Below are 20,410 nucleotides of genomic sequence, written 5' to 3' on the forward strand. Positions count from 1 at the left end.
GTGAACAAAATGCTATCCAGAATTTGGACACAAATTTAGAACCTCTGTCAGAGATAATTTCTTGGGGTATCCCATGAATACGGAATACCTCTTTAGCAAAGACTTTAGCAAATTCCGGAGAGGAAGGCAACTTAGGTAACAGAATGAAGTGTGCCATTTTCGTGAATCTATCCACTACTATTAGAATTACCGTCATTCTCTCAGACATAGGCAATTCAACTATAAAATCCATGGCAATGCTTGCCCAAGGTTTATTGGGTATGTCGATAGGTTGCAGTAACCTACAAGGGAGAGTATGAGACAGTTTGGTTCTGTTACATATGCAGCAAGTGGAAACATAATCCGTGATGTCTTTATGCATAGTTGACCACCAGTATTCCTTCTAAATCAAATTGAAGGTTTTGTGTATACCTAAGTGACCTGCGATTTTACTATCATGGAAACAAAACAATAACTCTTTCTGGTGTTCAGGAGGAACGTATATCTTGCCCTCAGGAGATTCTTATGAGCTAGGTTTTGTTTGGAATAAATGTCCGAAGCCAGTGAAGACTGTTTATTTATTCTAGTATTAGCAATAATACTTTGCTGAGGAACTATAGAAGTCATACTGGTCTCAGGACATGCAAGCGGTTCGAACTGTCTGGAGGTTTTTGACCCAAGTCTATATGTCAGCACATGGTTAAACCTGGTCAAGAAAAGAGACCAATGAGCTTGTCTGGCAGACAGATGTTTGGCCTCTCCAATATAGGAGAGGTTCTTGTGGTCTGTATGTATAGTTATTGGAGTTGGAGTACCTTCTAAAATATGGCGCCATTCCTTCAATGCCAAAATAATAGCAATGAGTTCCCTATCTCCAATATCATACCTTTTTTCAGTGTCAGATAGTTTTTGGGAATAAAATCGACAGGGATGGAGAGGTTGATCAGGTGCTTTACACTGAGACAACACTGCTCCTATACCAGTCTCTGACTTCTAACAGAAATGGAAGACTAAGATCAGGATGAACTTGGAGTACTGGGTGGAAGAAAATGACCTTTTGAGATCTTCAAATGCCTGGAGAGCTTCATCGGACCATTTTTGGGGATTATTACCTTTTTTTAGTCAGGTTCGTTCGTGTACTATGGACGTACACCCTTTGATGAATCGTCGATAGTAGTTCGAGAAACCAATAAATCTTTGAACTGCTTTTAGGCCATTTGAGCATGGAATCCAACTTACTGGGATCCATAGTGAATCCTGACTCCGAGATTACATAATCCAGAAAACTAATTTCAGTTTGGTCAAAAAGACATTTCTCTAACTTACAAAATAGATTATGTTGTAAAAGTCGAAACAATCCTTTTTTAACCTGTTTGTGATGTGTTTCTTTATCCTTCGAGTATATTAGGATATCATCAAGATACACTATCACAAACTCTTGCTGGAAGTCGCGTAATACGTCATTAATGAGGTCTTGGAAGACAGCCGGGGTATTACATTATCCGAAAGGCATAACCGTGTATTCGTAATTCCCATATCTGGTGTTAAAGGATTCTAACAAGATTGTAAGCACTTCTCAAGTCTAGCTTGGTAAAAATCTTAGCCCCTTTCAGCCTGTCAAATAACTTAGTTATCAGGGGTATTGGATAGGTATTACGTACAGTAATCCTCTGTAATCTATGCAAGGTCTGAGGTCCCCTTCCTTTTGTGACACAAAGAAAAATCCTGCACCAGCTGGTGAAGATTTCCTAATAAAATCTTTTTTACAGGTTTTCTTCAATATATTCTTCTATAACCTGATTCTCTTTCGCAGAGATTGTGTATACAGTACATCTAGGGGGCATAGTTCCAGAAATCAAGTTAATGGCACAATCATATGGTCTATGAGGTGGTAATAATTCAGCTTTGCTTTTGTCAAAAACGTATTTCACCGTTAAATACTGTTCTGGTATTTTGACAGTCAAAGGGGATAAATTAGGTACATTAGTAAGACGAATGGGAAGTACTTTGGTGATACAATTCTCCAGACAATTCTTACCCCAAGAGACAATTTCTCCCAATTCCCAGTTGATAGATGGGTGTGTTTCCTTAGCCAGGAATATCCTAATACTACTGCGAATAATCTAATAATGCCAATTTATTAACCCTCTTATTGTCTCAAGTTAAGACAATGTGATCTAGAAGTCGGTGCTCCTTAACCCCTTAAGGACCAAACTTCTGGAATAAAAGGGAATCATGACATGTCACACATGTCATGTGTCCTTAAGGGGTTAAGAGCATTAGTAGATGACACAAAATAATCACCCAAGACCTGTTCCCCTTGTGTACTTATGTGTGAGAGTTTTCTGACCTATTAGGGCAATTAAGGCGAAGATGACCCGTTTGTCACAATAAAGACACAGGCCTTACATTCTTCTGTATTGTCTCTCTGCTTCACTTATTCTAGTCACCCCTACTTGCATAGGTTCTGGTAAAGCAAGTGTCATAGAGTTAGGAATATTAAATACAGGCACAATACAAATAGAATTTCTTCTAGGACTATCTCTAGTATTCTGTCTGTATCTCAGGCGTTCGTCTATGAGTGATATATATGTTATCATTTCCTCAGGGTTCTCTGGAATATCTTTAGTTGCTATTTTGTTTAATACAACATTGGAGAGACTGTTAAGAAACACATTAACAAATGCCTGATTGTTCCAAGCGATTTCCAATGCTAGAGACCGAAATTCTAGAGCATAATCTACCAAGGTTCTGCTTCCTTGCTTAAGTCTGAGCAGAGACCTGGCTGCATTGGCCTTTCTACCTGGAGGGTCAAAAGTACGTCTAAATGCTTTGATGAAACCAACGTAATTATACACCAGAGGGTTGTTATTCTCCCACATAGCTCTATAAATCCTACATTGGCTCTATCAGTAGGAATGGATTGTGGCTGGAGCTCAAAATTAATGCTTATTTGGTTTAAAAGACATCGGTCGAGGCTCCTACAATAGCTACCTCCAGTCCCCCATATTGATGAGTCACGGAGGGAGCACTGCTTTCATCTGGTACAGGATTAGACCTGTTAATTAAGGTCTGTAAAGCACTAGCTATCTGGTCCATACGGGGATCCATTTCTTGGAAATGGTTGTCGTATGGGCCTACCTGAATATTTACACCTGTCGGATCCGTATGGCCCTGTTATAATGTCAGGAACATTCAGGGATCCTACATACACATACTAGTAATGTATACCGGATGGCCGGACTAACACTACACACACAAAGAATAGTCAAATAGCGAGCTGAGGTCAAGGGTACCAGAAATCAGGATCAACAATAATGCAATAGCCGAGGTCAAAGGAACACAGAAGTAGGAATAGTCAAACAAAGCCAAAGTCAGAATACAAGAATACCAATACGGAATACACGCTCTTGGGACAAACAAGAACCACAACAGGGCAACAGTCTCTCCCTGGTTTCTCTTTAAATACCGTGTTCAATTAAGTAGGTAACCACGCCCCCGAAATGTTCTTGTTCAAACACCTTGGGGGGCCATGGCATTCTTAGTGTCATGACGTCGGCGCTCATTAGCCGTGTCATAAAAGGAGGCGGGGTTATTGCTGCTGGCGTAAGAATCGCTGGGGACAAGCTGAGAGTTGGTAGGAGTTTTCCCAATACACTGCAATATGACAGCAGCACTAGGTTTCTTTTTTTCATGTATTTATAGATACCTGTGACATAGCCATTCAAGGAATTGCAAGTATTCTTTTGTTCTATTGTCACTTTATGTGGGTTGTGACACACATGTGGTTTTAAAATAATATTGCTATCCCACACTTAATTGTTTGGATATCTTGGGAAGTAATTATATATTATCTAATTGATCTTTTAACTGTTTGCGCACCTACACTTTTTGGTTTACCATCTGGGGATTTATATGATCAGGGTTCAGAGTAGGCTGCTGCATTCGTATCGTTGTCACGCAAGTATAAAGTCACCTTAATTTATTATAATCATTGCGCCATCCTAATCTACTTTTTTAATCACAGAGATCAGACATTTCTTGTAGTTGGCCACCAGGTTTGCACACATCTCAGGAGGGATTTTGTCCCACTCCTCTTTGCAGATCCTCTAGCAAGTCATTAAGGTTTTGAAGCTGATGTTTTGCAACTCGAACCTTCAGCTCCCTCCACAGATTTTCTTTGGGATTAAGGTCTGGAGAATGGCTAGGCCACTTTAGGACCTTAATGTTCTTCTTCTTGAACCACTACTTTGTTGCCTTGGCTGTGTGTTTTGGGTCATTGTTATGCTGGAATACCCATCCACAACCCATTTGAATGCCCTGGCTGAGGGAAGGAGGCTCTCACCCAAGATTTGACGGTAAATGGCTTTGTCCATTGTCCCTTTGATGCGGTGCAGTTGTCCTGTCCCCTTAACAGAAACCTCACCCCAAAGCATAATTGTAGCGGAGCTGCAATAACAAAACCAATATCTCCGTTGGTAGAATGTAGAACATCAAAGAGAAGTGCAGTGTAGCAATATAATTGAGTAAGAACATTATCTCCCAGGTACAGAAAATATACAATATTTCAAAACCACATAAAACATATTTTAATAGTTCAGAACTCCACAAAGGTTTTTTCACCGAATAGCAGGTATCTGAGCACACACTTTGTCGAAATATCACTCAGATCAGTTTGGTAGATTAGGAACGCAATTCAAGGGAAGTTTAGACCGGTTTTAGGCTTTGACCGGTCTTCTTTCTGGAGTATAAAACACAGAAAATAACGATTGAAACCACTACAGTGTTTGGTAGTTTATTTTAAACGAATGCCGCTCTTTCTAGGGGAACTGAACCAAACACACGAAGGGGTGGTATTTCAGCGGTGTTCGCGACATTGAGTGTCCGATTATAGTTCCATGCACTCGACGACCAAACACCGCTGTCTGTGTTTGTGGACAAAGATGGCCACTGCCACGTGTTCGGTCATACGAACGACGGCCACCCAGCAGACTACCTAGAACCTTGCAGTTTCTAAGTGTGAATAAAGTCAATTGAAGGCACACGACTCCCCTGGGTGGTCCAACTGTTCGGTAGATGGTTCGGCATACTTACAATATAACTCTAGTCTGTTCAGGAACCCGAATTGTCAAACCAGCTAAGTCTTTGACATGAAGCTAACATGTCACAAATACAAATAGGTGGCTGGTTTTGCCACAATAATGTTTCCACCTCCATGTTTGATGGTGGGGTGGTGTTCTTAGGGTCATAGTCAGCATTCCTCCTCCCCCAAACATGGCAAGTTGAGTAGATGCCAAAGAGCTTGATTTTGGTCTCATCTGACCACAACACTTTCACCCAGTTCTCCTCTGAATCATTCAGATGTTCATTGGCAAGCTTCAGATGGGCCTGTACATGTGCTTTGTTGAGCAGGGGGACCTTTCAGGCACTGCAGGATTTCAATCCTTCATGGCGTAGTGTGTTACCAATTGTTTTCTTGGTGATGGCCCCATCTGACTTGAGATCATTAACAGGATCCTCCCGTGTAGTTCTGGGCTGATTCCTCACCATCCTCATGATCATTGAAACTCCACAAGGTGAGATCTTGCATAGAGCACCACCAGACTGAGGGAGACTGACAGTTATTTTGTGTTTCTTCCATTTGCGAATAATCGCACTAACTGTTGTCACCTTCTCACCAAGCTGCTTGGTGATGATGGTCTTGTAGCTCATTCCAGCCTTGTGTAGGTATACAATCTTGTCCCTGACATCATTGAACAGCTCTTTTGTCTTGGCCATGGTGGAGTGGAGAGTTTGGAATCTGATTGATTGATTGATTGCTTCTGTGGACAGGTATTATTTATACAGGTAACTAACTGAGATTAGGAGCACTCTCTTTAACCCCTTAAGGACACAGCTTCAGAAGCTTGTCTTATGCTTACTGACAATAGCAATTTTTGTATTTTCTTGCTGTTTGCGTTCAACTGCAATTTGCATCTCTCTCGTTTATTGCACCAACACATATTATATACTGTTTTTTAAAGGACAGAAAGGGCTTTAATTTGATGTAACATATATATATATATATATATATATATATATATATATATATATATATATATATATATATATAAATGCTTATTTATTATAAAAAATAAAAATACAGAAAAATGCAAAAAAGAAAATTTTTTTTTTTACAGTTTTTGCAATAATAATGTGTGCATAATTAGTGCAGGTTAAAGAAAGTAATTAAAAATAAATTAATTTAGTTGTTCATATTTACAGAATATATAATGTGTCTGTGATTTTAAGTTTTTTTTTTTTGGTAGTTACAGGTCACAAAGCACAAGAGTAAAATAAACTTTTAATGTGGAGCAATTTTAGAATTTGGTATGTTTGTCTTGTAAGCTTAAAGGACCACTCTAGGCACCCAGACCACTTCAGCTTAATGAAGTGGTCTGGGTGCCTGGTCCATCTAGGATCAACCATTTTTTTTTATAAACATAGCAGTTTCAGAGAAACTGCTAAGGCCCTGGGGAGATAGCGCAGCTAAGCGGACAAGGGCACATGTAGGAGTGTGGGGATAGATGCATAGCATTGGTTGGAAAGAGTCTGTGGGTGGGATTATGTTCTGTGTAAAACAGTGTGGGGGAGGTCTTACCTCAGTGCCACTTGGTATTCGGGCCAGCAAACAGCTTCGAGTGCCACTTGGGATTCGGGCCAGCAAACAGCTTCCTGTCCTCCTGCTCCTGTTTGCCTGGGCCTGCAGATTTACACAGCTTGATGGTTGAGGCTTCTGGCTTCCCTCAGGGCTGCTGCAGCGTGGATGGTGGCCGGCACCTGTGGGATCAATTGGCAAGCATTACTGAAGGTATGGCTACCGGTGTGGGCCCCCCCCGCGGCCTACCTCCCCCTGGAGCACCCCCTGCGGTCTCCCCTGCTGCCTCCCATGCGGTCCCTGCCCCTGGGGGCCGCACCAGCCCTGGCAGGCGTTCCCACCCGCCTGCCAGGCTCTCCCCTGATCCCTCTCCTCGGGCCCGGTTGATGAGGTGGAGCCCGGGCCCGAGGCATCCGACAGGGGCCTGGATTTGAGGATTTCTGCGGCCGCGCGCGTGGCACGGCCTTCTGCCACGAGGCCTGCCACTGCCGCGCGGCCTGCAGCCTCCTTTGCCGCCCGGCCTGGCTCTCCCAGGCCGGGGATGCGGCCTCCTACCGCCGCGCGGCCTGCTGTGCACCTGGGGCATCTGCCACGCGGCACACACATGGGCCCCCTACCACACCATCCGCCCCGGCCGCCAGCGCTGGATTGCGGTCCGGGGGCGGTGGGCGGCGGATTCAGCTCTCCGGGCGGCGGGCGGCTGCCCGGCACCAGTCCAGGTCCCCTTCGCGGCCGGCGGGGGGTTGGGGCGGTGAGTAGGCCCCCGCGGGCCGCGCGGGGTACCTTAGTACCGCCCATTGGGAGCCTCCTCTGCCGGTGAGGAAGGCTCCCAGGGCTGTCTCCCCTTCTTTTCTGCCAGGGGATCCAGCTTTCCCCTTTTTTGGGCCCCTTGGTCCCCCCTTGGTCTTCCCCATTTTCTGCTTCTTCCCCCCCCCCCCCCTCTCCTCTAGTGGGCCTGCCCTCTCCCCTCCTTTTTTCCCTCTCCTATGTTTTCTTTTCCCCTCCCCATGGTCTCCATTCCCTTTCTGTCTCCCCCTCTATGTCCCCCCCCCTCTATCTAGCCTGGTCCCCCCCCCTCTATCTAGCCTGGTCCCCCTCCCCCCTATCTATCCTGGACCCTTCCCCCCCCCACCCTGCAGGTCACTTACCTCGGCCATCTCCTCTGGGGCATGGGCTCTCCTCTTCTCCACTGCTCTCTCCTCTGGACTCTGCTGCAGTTCATGGATCCCTCCAGCAGGTGGTGCCTGGATCACAGCTGTTGTCTTCTGTGGATGCTGGTACTGCTGTTTCTTTGCCTCGTCCTTCTGCGTCTGGTGAGTACTTTCCCCCCTCTTTTAGCGCTTCACGTGCATACGTTGTTCCTTCTTTGTTTTGTCTGGTCCTCCTAGCACGAAAAAAAAAAAAAAAATTATTAATAATAATAATAACAGAAATAATTATAAAAAAAAACAAAAAAAAACAAACAAACAAAAAAAACAAAAGAGAAGTAATTTGCGGTACAAAAATTAATTGTGTCCATTACCGCGTGGAATGAATTAAACGACATCCACATAACAGAAAATACAACCGTGATTAAACTCTCCGGTGAATATTCAAAGCAAAAAAAAAAAACTAATCTAAAAAAAAAAAAAGAAAAAGAAAAGCAAAACATGTGTATATGTGTGTGTGTATGTGTATATACGTGTGTATGTATGTATAGCTATATATATATTTATGTATATATATATATATATATATATATATATAAACGAAGATTGTTTGGGCGAGGACTGCGCTTTCCCCCCCTTCGTTTCAGTATGTCTCATTTGTTTAGGTACACTTTCCCGTATCATATGTTTAGGGATGCTTTCCTGCAGCGTCTGGCGCAGCTGTTAGGGCCAGCGGAGCCTCCCAGGTTCACGTGACTCTGGGTGTTGCTGAGCTACTATGGCCCGCTTGGCTTGCGCGCAATAATAGGGAACGGATGGGGGAGAGGTTTTTTTTATTGATAGTATGTTCCCTCCTGCCACGGGCAGACGGACGTTAGGGGCTCAGGGAGGGTCGTGGCGGGTACATCCCATGGCGCATATTCGGGTGCACCGCGTGTTCTAGTTGGCATGGTCAGGGAGAGGGCTCCCTGTCAGTGATGAGTGGTTCTGCGATCAGGATGCTCTCGGGACGCATATCGTCACTGGGTGGAACTGGTTTGGTGGTAGATACATTTTGCACTGTCATCTGCGGTTGGCAGTGCGACCCTTCTTGGCCTGGGACCGAATGGGCTTCGGCCTCTGGTTTTACTTGGGGCTTGTCTGGCGCCTCAGCACAGTGCGTTTTGATTGCTGCTATCTGTCGGCTCGGTGCAAGGCCCGCAGTCCATGTGTAGCTCCATCGCCTGAAGTCCGCTCTGCGGGTCCCCCCCCCCCCCCTTGGGATATGGTGCCCATGGGGGAGCGGGGTCAATATAGCCAGATTCTTTCTTTACTTAGTTGTTGTTTCCTTCCAGGGGCTGGGTTTGGGATGGGTGGCTGCGGGGCCATGGGGCCTTGCCGATGAAGGCAGCTGTGGGATAGTTTTTCCGGCTGCTGCCGGTACGCCCGTCGGGTTATTGTTTCCAGGCGTTGTTTCTGACAGTCCGGATAAGGTGGCTCTGTGCTTCCACGTGAGTGCTCCCGACGTCGCTTCTGTGTGGGGCCGTCATTGTCGCGTTTCCGCTCTCTGCTGCCGCAGTGTTTTCTTGGAGTAGTGTTTTGGAGTTTAGGAGTTCCGTGGGTACGTGCTGTAGTCGCCTGGATAGTGGGATCCATTCCTGCGAAGGGGACGTCCGTTGCCCCTGACTACGCTTTGGGACATCAGGTAGGAGGCGTCGGGGGTTTTGATGGCGTGGTGGGTTGCGGCTTCGCTACCCGTGGGCTCTCCTGGGTATGCTGGGCTTTGCCGGTGGGGGTTGCCCTTGGGGCTGTATGGGGGTCCTTCTGGGCCTGCTTTCCGCTGGCTTTGTGCAATCTGGCCTTCTAAGTCCTTGCCGCTGGCTTCCAACTGTTTGCCGCGGCGGCAGGTTTGGGGGGTTTTGGGTCATTTGGGCTCTCGGTGGTGTGCTGACTCTTGCCCATTGCGTGGGCTCTGGCGGACTCTGGTGTTCTCGGAGCTCCCCCTTGCTGGTAGCATGGTAGGCATGGGGTACCCAGCTCACGAACGAGTGGGTGGGTTTTTTCCTTGGGGACCATCATGGGGGGGGGGGGTGCTGGCTGTCTTTATCGTGTGTCGTTAACCGCTTCCCCGGTGGTGCTCTGGTACTCTGGTTGCGGCACCTGGCTCGGAGTGGCTTGGGCGGCTGGTCCGGGGTTTTGTCCGGTTATTCCCATTGTGTTAGCCGATGCTCTGTCTTGTTCATTATCGGGCGCGGTGTCGATTTATAAGGCGGTGGGGGGTGGTCGCTTGGTCCACCGGTCTGATGAGACTGGTCCGTGGGTTGATCTCTGCGGCGGCGTGGTGGCCCGCTCCACTAGGGTGGGAGTGATTGGGGCGGATGGGAATGTTTCTTTGTGGGTTCCGGGATGGGACTGCTCATCTACATGTTTGGTTACGGGTGTTGGGGGCGATTTCAGCGATTGGCTGGGGTCGGCTTCCCGTTCATGTTACGGCCGCCGGCAATTGGGTGGACTTCTTAGTTGTTGCGGGGTTGACTTTCTGCATCCTCCTGAGGTAGAGGGAATGCACGGGGTTATGGTTGGGCTCCTTCCATGCTGTAAAGGGTTCCAGGATAGTCTGCGTTATACCGTTCGATCGGGGGCAGTGCAGGGTTCCGTCCTTTGCCTGTTTTCATTGGGAGTGCTGTTCCGTCCCCTGGATTGTTCAGCCTTCTCACCCTGTTTGGTTCTAGGAGATGGGGTTTTTCACCCCCGCGTCCATTTAGTCGGGGTGTTCCCCTTGGGGGCTCGAATTCCTGGATAAGGATGGTGGGGAATTCAAGGGGCATTTATTTTGGTTGGGGGCGGCTACGGACGCCGCCAGGCTGGACGTGCCTGCGCCAATGGTTCAGAAGGCTCGAATGGTGGGAGTCAGGTTGGTGGGTTCCTTGGGTTCGCCTTGCTGGTCTCTGACTGGATTTATCTCCGCGGTACGGTCCCCCCTCCACCCCGGACTGGGGAGGGTGGGATTTTCGTGTGTAATTTGGGCCAGGAGGCGAGGGCGAGTGGTTGGATCTTCAACCTTTGGGAGCGGAAGTTCGGTGGTCTGGCACCGGATACGTGAGGGGGGGTGTGGCTCCTCCTTACGAGGTCAGCTGTCCCGCCTCATGGGGTACCAGGGGTTCTGTCATCCCTGGGTGGCATGACATGGGTCGGTAACGGTTCGGACTTGGGTGCTCTTCCGCATTATGTTTCTTCCCCATGGTTCTCGGGGGCTATCGCCCTTTCCCGTTGGCAGTGCGCCCCGCAGGTGAGTGCCCTGGTGCGCTGCGGTCGGTCATTGGACTAGATGTGTTTCTGGGTTTGTCGTGGGTGATATATATATTAATACAAAAAAAAAAAAAGAATTAAAATTAAAATTTCCAGTTCGCCTTTTGGGTTTGGCCGGATGTGGCCTGGTTATCTCGAGGGAAGGGTGCGCTTGCTGGAGGTCGGACTTGACCTCTGTTACTCTAGCGCGGCGTGAAGTGGTGGAACAGGCCATGGCTGGTTGTGGTGGGGTTCCCCGCTGATTTTAGGCGTAAAACAGCGGGGTTGTGGCGGGGGTATGTCCTTGCCAATTGAGTTGGAGGTTACGTTTAAGTAGATGGAATGAGATGAACAAGTTTTTTAAGGTCTCAAACCTCCCCTGCTCTAAAGGTTAAACTTTAGGTTGCCTGAGGTCTCGTGCCCATCGAGCGTGGATAAGGTCGGCTGATGGCAGGCATTGGAAATATATGATTTTTATGACGAGGGGGGAGGTGAGAGGGAGTGGTGATTAGGAACCACTCCAGGTTTTATTGGCAAGGACGGTTGGGTCACTGTATAACACTATGGGTGGAGTTATATATGTATATATGTTAATTTATGCTTATTTATGTCTAATGTTTGGTTACAGAAAAGAAGAGATTTAATAAATTAAGTTATGGATGTGTTATGCAGTAATTTAGTTTGTCATAATAAATGCTGTGGCCTGTTTCATCCATACTAAGTGGTCTGTCGTTACTGGGGGGTTTAATGGGGTTAGATTTTGTTCTAGGCTGCATCGCGATTCCCCACTACGTACATACATGTTTATACTGAGGGTTAATCCAGCCTCCAGAGCCTCTAGTGGCTGTCTCATTGACAGCCGCTAGAGGCGCTTGCGTGCTTCTCACTGTGAAAATCACAGTGAGAGCACGCAAGCGTCCATAGGAAAGCATTGTAAATGCTTTCCTATGCGACCGGCTGAATGCGCGCGCGGCTCCTGCCGCGCATGCGCATTCAGCCGATGACGTCGCAACGAAGGAGGAGAGGAGGAGTAAAGCTCCCCGCCCGGCGCTGGAGAAAGGTAAGTGTTTAACCCCTTCCTCTCTCCAGAGCCCGGCGGGAGGGGGACCCTGAGGGTGGGGGCACCCTCAGGGCACTATAGTGCCAGGAAAACGAGTATGTTTTCCTGGCACTATAGTGGTCCTTTAATAGCCATAAAAGAAAACAAAATTGCCACACAAAAGTATATATTTATATAAAGTAGACATCACAGGCTATTTACCTAAGGTTGTTTTGACACTTTCTACGTAGTCATTTCACCGCCAACCTCTGCTAAATATTGGAGTAAAAATATTTTTTTGTTTTTTGGCAAAGAACTTCTCATGTGCATTTTGTAAAGTTGGTGTGTGCTATTCCTGTACAAAGTTTTATTTTGTGTTCAGTTGCATCTGCTGAGTAAAAGGACACCCCCTTTGTATGTCTTTGGCACTATTTCGTGAAGCTACAGTGCCATATATGAGACCTGTCCTTTTCAGTATTCACAGTAGAATTTTGAGAAACGGATTTAATGAGCCTATGCTTCCATTTGGGGTATTATAACAGTTTGACTGTTCAAAAAAACCCACAAAGGCCTACCATTTGTAAAAGTAGACACTCCAGGGTATCTCATATGGTGCATATTGTGCCTTAACATGCCCCGATTTTTTCACCAATACATGCCAAAGTATGTGGTAAAAAATTATTTTGGACATTTTTTACATACGGATTACATTTTTGCTGGGCATTTTGTATATTTCATATGTGCCACTAAGTTCAAACCCCCCAAATTATGCTCAGCTAAGTCATCTGAGTAAAATGACACCCCCATTGTATGTCTTTGGCAATATTTTGTGAAGTTACAGTGCTGTAAAAAAGACGTGACAAGTTTACGTTTTTAAGTGTGAATTTTCATGGAGGGTTTTGATGCGTCCGTGTTCCACTTTGGAGCACTTGAGTAGGCTACATATTACAACTACACCATAAAGGCATACCATTTCTTAAAGAACACATCCCAGGGTATTTCAAAAGGCATATTTTAAACCTTAGCATGGGATAATTTTTCCGCTGGCTTGTACCAAGTGTAGTGGTAATAAGCGTTATTTCTGCCTTTTTGACACACAAAGTGAGTTTTCACAGTATATTTTGCAAACCTTATGTGTGCTACGACTGCATAATACGTCATATGTTGCTCAGCTATATCGGCTGAGTACAGGAATACCCCCGTATGTACCTTTGCCAGGTATATGTGGACATTGGAGGGGCACATTTGGGACATAGCCATTCCAGTTTTTTTCAAACTTTGAATTTTTGCAATGTGCCAATGTCCCATTTTAGAGTATTTTACCAGGCTATATAAACCAAATACCCCATAAAGCTATACCATTTCTTAAAGATGACATCCCAGGGTATTTCAAAAGGCATATTTTGAACCTTAGCATGAGATAATTTTTCCGCTAGCTTGTACCAAGTGTAGTGGTAATAAGCATTTTTTCTGCCTTTTTGACACACAAAGTGAGTTTGCACAGTATATTTTGCAAACCTTATGTGTGCTATGACTGTATAATACTTCATATGTTGCTCAGCTATGTCGTCTGAGTACAGCAATACCCCCGTATGTACCTTTTCCAGGTATATGTGGATGTTGAAGGGGCACGTTTGAGACGCAGCCATTCAGTTTTTTTCTAACTTTGACGTTTACGCTGTGTCCATGTTCCATTTTGGAGTAGTTTAGATGGTTGGTTATTGAAACTTCCCCACAAACACATACTATTTATTAAAGAATATACCCTGGGGTAATTCAAAAGGCATATTTTGAACCTGGGAGCGTGGGATCATTTTTTCTCTAGTTTGTTCCAGGTGTAGTGGTAATGAGCATTTTTTAATGTATTTTTCTACTTTTTTTTTTACTTTTTTTACTTTTTAAAAATAGTTTTTAAACTTTTGTTTTGCTTATTATTTTTTTTAAACTTTCCTAAACTTTCTTAAAACTTTTTTTTACAGATTTAACATTTTTCAAAGCTTTTTTTTACCGTTAACCCCTAACTAGCAGTAAGCAGCACTAACCGTAAATTCCCCATTTTCCCATAACTCCCACCCACCCCAGCTAGCAAAATATAAAATTATAAAATATTTAAATTAAGTAATTAAATAAATTGAACCCCTGAGGGTTAATAAATAAATAAAAGTTAATCATCAGGGGTTAAAACAAATTAGATCACAGTATAATACTGTGAGCTGTATTTTGATCACTGTAGGCAGTTGTCGACTGGCAGGGAAGGGATTAATTTTTATTTGGACTGGGTAAAGGGGGGTGTCATTTTTATTTTTTTACTTTAATACAACTTTTTTTTAAAATGTAATTTTTCACTTTTTAAAGCTTATTTTAAAACTTTTTTTAACGTTAACCCCTAGCTAGCCTAACTCCAAATCCCCAAATTCCCCACTAACTTCCACCCACTCCAGTTAGCTCAATATATAATTTTACAATATTTAAATAAATTAATCAAATAAATTTAACCCCTGAGGGTTAAAAAAAAAAGAAAAGAATTAACCCTCAGGAGTTAAAAAAAATAATAATAATCAGATGACAGTAAAATGTAATCCCTGACAATTGATCACTGTAGTCAGTGATCAATTGGCAGGGAAGGGGTTAATTTTTATTAAAAGGGGTAAAGGGGGGTGGGATTTTAAACTAACTTTATTTTTTTTTTAACAGGGACAAGATCAGTGGAGATCCGCCTCCCTGCTCTTCACAGTGAACCCGGAAGTGCAGGGAGGCGGAAGGTGAGTATACACAGCACAAGTGCTCGCTCTGACATGCTGTCAGACCGGGCACATGTGCTGGGACAGCCCGATCCGGTGCTCCCGGTCTGCCTCTAATACAGCACCATTAACCCCGCAATTGCGGCGATCTGGGGTTAATTTTACCCGTCGTTAAGGGTATCCCCAGGATGACAGACCTCATCCGTCACCTGTCCTGAAGGGGGTAAGAGAGTTCTCCTAATCTCCGCTCATTACCTGTATATAAGACCCTGGGAGCCAGAAATCTTGCTGATTGATAGGAGATCAAATACTTATTTCACTCATTGACATGTAAATCAATTTAGAACTTTTTTGAAATGCGTTTTTCTGGATTATTTTTTTGTTATTCTGTCTCTCACTGTTAAAATACACCTTCCATTAAAATTATAGACAGATCATTTCTTTGTCAGTGGGAAAATGTTTAAAATCAGCAGGGGATCAAATACTTTTTCCCTCACCGTACCTGAGGTGAACCAAACTTAACTTAGGCTCAGCTTTTAGCCCCTGCAGTGACATTCCGTTTATAAGACGACCCCCAATTTTAGACTAAAATATTTTTTTTAAAACATAGTCTTATACATGGAAAAATACTCTATGTATGTATGTATGTATGTATGTATTGTGATAGGGCCACTACAAAACCAACATATTTTTCTCCTTAAGACATACATCCTATTCTTTTAGCTGACTAACTAAACAGAGGTATTCCCTTTCCTGTCTAGCTAAACTGGTTTTCATTCACAAAACAATGCTTAAACAGCAGAAAGTTTTGTGGTCACTCAGGCTCAGTTTCACACTCTCTCTGTCTGTGATAAGCAGCCTAGTGAGAAAATAAGCAGGCTAAATAGAGCTGAATCTGCTACAGGTATTAACCCTAGAAGTAGTGCAAAAGTGCACTTTCCATATACTGGGTAATGTACCTTTCCTTAAAGGACCACTATAGGCACCCAGACCACTTCAGCTCAATGAGGTGGTCTGGGTGCCAGGTCCATCTAGGGTTAACCCTGCCTGCTGTAAACATAGCAGTTTCAGAGAAACTGCTATGTTTACATATGGGTTAATCCAGCCTCTAGTGGCTGTCTCATTGACAGCCGCTAGAGGCGCTTCCGCGCTTCTCACTGTAATTTTCACAGTGAGAAGACGCCAGCGGCCATAGGAAAGCATTGAGAATGCTTTCCTATGGACTGACTGAATGCGCGCGCGGCTCTTGCGCATTCGGTCAAAGAGGGAGGAGAGTCCCCAGCGCGGAGGGAGCCCGGCGCTGGAGAAAGGTAAGCGTTTAACCCCTTACTCCCCCTAGAGCCTGGCGGGAGTGGGACCCTGAGGGTGGGGAGGACCTAAAGACCATATAGTGCCCGGAAATGAGTTTGTTTTCCAGGCACTATAGTGGGCCTTTAATTAACCTGCCCCCAGTGACCCTGTCACACATCCCCTTCCCAGCGCAACATTAGGATCTGAAACAACCATGGTGGAGAACCCATAGACCAAATACTATGCATCGGGATTCCCATAGAGTAGGGCTCGACAAATCCCAGGCGCCAAGTCCATTCCCAGCTTCACTAAGTGGCACATGAGCAGAGCAGGAAAATCAAAGCTCCCTCACCACGTGCATACAGTAGGTGCAGACATCCACCTGCTTTCCTGCCTCCACTTTCCCCCCCACCGGCTGTACACTGGAGCACAGGAAAAGCTGACCCACTTGAGCTCTCCCAAAGATAGGGAGGCTGGATGGACTTTGTAACAGATCACCTGGCACCCGACTGGGTACCTCCGCCAAAGGACCACTTCCTAGCTGAAACAGGGGACAAACCGCAGCACTTCTTGCCCTCAGTCACTGTAGCTTGACTGGGGCCTTGGAACCGCCACCTCCTTCTTGGATCCAAAGGTAAAATTAGCTCTGACACCTCCAGGCACTGGACGACACTCAGTCCTGGGAACTCTGGAACCGAATGGGGAATTATCTCTAGTCCTTACAAGGACTTTCCCCATTGAATCTCCTGCAAATAGCTGGAATAGCAGACACAGGAGCAAATCTTCTTTCCCTCCAATAACTGGACTACACACTGTTTGGAGTGTAAGCAGGAATCTCAAGTTTAATGGGACACACTGGCCTTTTATACAATTTTCCAGGCCAGAGGACCTGGACCTGATGGGGCACAGGAACACAAAGGACATAAACCAATCAGAACAACATGCAGTCTGTGACACGCCCATGTACAGCACACAATCCCTACCTCCTGCTTAGGAGATAATTGAATAAAGTCCTGTAAGTAACGCAATTATCTCCAGGCAGAAAAAAACACTTTCACAAAGTTCAGAAAGTACCCCAAAATCCAACATATCCCCACTGAGTCACATCTCCTGATAGCCCCGATCTGGGTGAACAACATATCCAAAAATCACCCAGATCGGTTCAGGAATTTCCTGGAAGTCATAGTTTTGACTGACCGCAAGCATGGCCCCATGCCCAAAACAGTTCCAGGGAAATGAATGCTAACAGTCGGTCATGTTTGGTAGTCTTTTACAGGTTTCCTTGCAGGGCCCATAGTCTGTGGGCAGGAGGCTGGCAAGCAGGCTCCTCCAGGAGCTCATGGCAAACTCACTTGAAAAGGGGAGTTTGTCACAGACTTGAATTAAAACATATAATTATTTGTGAGTGTGTGTGGCTGTGTGGCTGTCATGGTGTGTATCTGTCATGGTGTGTTTAGGTGACCAGCCCCCCTCTGATTGCATGGGAAAGGTTTTGAAATCATTACAGAACTAAACAAGTTACTATAAAACTCTGCAATAACCCTCAGCTCTAACATTGAATCAATGATATTCTGACTGCATCCCTTTATGCTTCAAGTATCCTGTAGGATTTCTGGTTAATAGTCACTGCAGGTTCTGTTATCTCGTAACAAGTCATGTCAGGAGTACTACCTGGCATTGGGGTGAAGACACCCATATTCCTTGTCACCTTGTCCTTAACTTCCTCCATTTGGTTAGATGTCAGCTCAGTGAAGTTAGCCACTGACTGTTCAGAGGATTGGGGATTGGATATGGTCCAACATGCTTACATATCCCTCTCTATCTTTTCATGGTTAAAGAAGGTTTACGTGCAAAAATTTCACTTTCTCCTGGCAGTCAGATTAACTAACTTTGTAGTTAACAGTCATAATCTTTTCTCGGATTTCATATGAACTTTGCCAATGAGACAGAAGCTTACTTTCTGCTATCAAACCAGAAGCACAACCTAAATTGTTTGCTCGTGTACCTTTTTGACATAGTGTATAACATTAGCTCCTGGAACTCCCTGCTCTTTCCACGTTTCCCTAAGTATGACCAAATACCATGTGGTCAAGCTCTGGGGGACCTCACTGATTGTGAACCATAAGTCAGGAACAAGCATGTCCCAGTCCTTCCCATCCCTGCTAATAACTTTTTTTAGCATCAACTTACGTGTGTGGTTAAACCTCTCTACAAGCCCATCAGTCTGCGGGTGGTATACAGAGGTTTTCAAAGCCTGTATTTTAAACAGTTAACACATCTTTCATAAGGCAAGAAAGAAAAAGGAGTTCCTATATCAGTAAGGATTTTTTTTGGGATGCCTACCAGTGAAAACAACTGTACCAACTAATTTGCAATGTTTTTAGCATTAGCCTTGCGTAAGGGAATGGCCTTTGGGCATCGAGTATCATAATCAAAAATAACCAGAATATATTGGTGTCCCCGGGCAGTCCTTTCTAATGGACCCACTATGTCCATATCAATCCATTCAAAAGGTGCAAGAGGTATAAGAGGAGCCCTTAGGTTTGGCTTTGCAGATGCCAAGTGATACTCTGGGCTGGAAGCACAATATTTTTTCACTGCCTCATTAACCTCTGGATAGTAAACAGTGGCATACTAACGGGGAGTGGGTATGCCTCAGGTGCTACTCACTAGAGTAGTGAGTTAGTCAATAAGCCCCAGACGAGATTGTAAAGTAACAGGAAAACCTATAAAAGAAACTATGGGTTAGAGTTAATAGAAGGAACAGAAGTGAAGATTTAGGCAAAATGCACTAAGCAGGTTTAAGGTAATAGGTAACAGGGATACAGTTAGAGACAACTAAACAGGAACATAAAGAATAAAGTTAAACAGGTTAAGGTAGCAATTGAGGTCAGAACTGCAGTTTCAGGGTCTTTTAGGTTACTTGCAAATAATATGAAAGTCTGTAATATCCAGGTAGGTTGGAACAAAATCAATATGAAAACAAAATCCAGTATAGAAATAAAGCAGTTTTAAATTGGAGATTAGGTTGGAATAAATCAGGATGGTTCAAGGTTCAAGAAAGATTAGAGCATGTTTTCTTTAGTAAGAGCCTGGGTTAGAAGACGTGTCAGGTTCTGAACACAACTTCTCACAATGTAAAGGTAGTTTGGTTTAGTCGGGTGTGGCCTTTTATAGCAGATTTGGACCATCATGCTATGCAGGTAAGAGAGACTGAGGTGGCAAGTGACTAGGGAGGCCACTAGTGGTGAGACACTGGTATTGGAGAAAATTAAAACCGAAGAAAATAAACATTATTTGAGTTGCCAGAATAGGATCCTGACACATACAGACACACCTTCAGATGCCAGACGCATATGCCCCTTTAGTGGGCGACCCGCCTATTTTCCAGAAGGGCCCATTGCCACCAGTAATGCCAGTTGCTTCACTGGCGACACCCTCTATGAATGCCTGCCCTGTCCCATTGTCACAAAGTTAAGAGAGATGTAAAACACACCATGCATACCTTGTATTGTATTGCTTTAAATCTCTTTAATACAGACTGTATAGTATATATATTCTATCTGTATACCATACATTGACCTGGATGTTTTTGTTTTCATTTTTTTTAGACATATTCAGGTCTCTTTTGTGTAGTGATTAATCCTTACAAGAACCTTCCTATATATACTGAACAAATAGTGGAAATGTACAGAGGAAAAAAACGCCATGAGATGCCCCCTCACATATATGCTATATCAGAGACAGCTTATCGCAGCATGCTTCAAGGTAAGATGACTAAGTTATACTATCATATTTATAATACAGCTGAAGTGTCATAGATATCACTCAGAATCGGAAACTTGCACATTCTTGAGTTTTCTCCTGACTTTAACTTGACAGCTTCAATACTAAGCTGACAATAGATCCAATTGTTCACTGTCAATTATTATCTCAATAGTGGGCAGCATTTGGTTTTCGTTTAAACTACTATAAGTGACCCTAAGATCTGTTGCATTTTCTGAGTTCTTTAACCCCTTAAGGACCAAACTTCTGGAATAAAAGGGAATCATGACATATCACACATGTCATGTGTCCTTAAGGGGTTAATAGTAAAAAATGCTGACACCAACTCTAAACACAGGATTTTGTCTGAATTGAAAAAATCTAGCAAAAATGACCAAATTCCTTCCTAGACAGCTGCCACATTAAATAATTAAATAAAAATTCTATGGGGGTCAATAAGATCACTATACTGCTATAAATGGGGATAAAGTACTTCCATATTTCTCAACTGCCATCTGGGAGGTGGGGGTATGTTTGCTAAATA

General features: G+C 44.5%; 1 protein-coding gene across 2 annotated transcripts in view; it reads left to right on the plus strand.

Annotated features, from left to right (window-relative positions):
• The window catches only part of LOC134577418 (myosin-10-like), a 429,924-nt gene that overhangs the window by 101,642 nt on the left and 307,872 nt on the right, over positions 1-20,410 (plus strand). For both annotated transcript variants that reach the window (XM_063436146.1, XM_063436145.1), the window contains exon 3: positions 19,713-19,869. In XM_063436146.1, coding sequence (XP_063292216.1) covers positions 19,713-19,869 — 157 coding nt within the window. The remainder of the gene's footprint in view (positions 1-19,712; positions 19,870-20,410) is intronic.

This window comes from Pelobates fuscus, chromosome 11 (assembly GCF_036172605.1).
Source record: "Pelobates fuscus isolate aPelFus1 chromosome 11, aPelFus1.pri, whole genome shotgun sequence".
Lineage (NCBI taxonomy): Eukaryota > Metazoa > Chordata > Amphibia > Anura > Pelobatidae > Pelobates > Pelobates fuscus.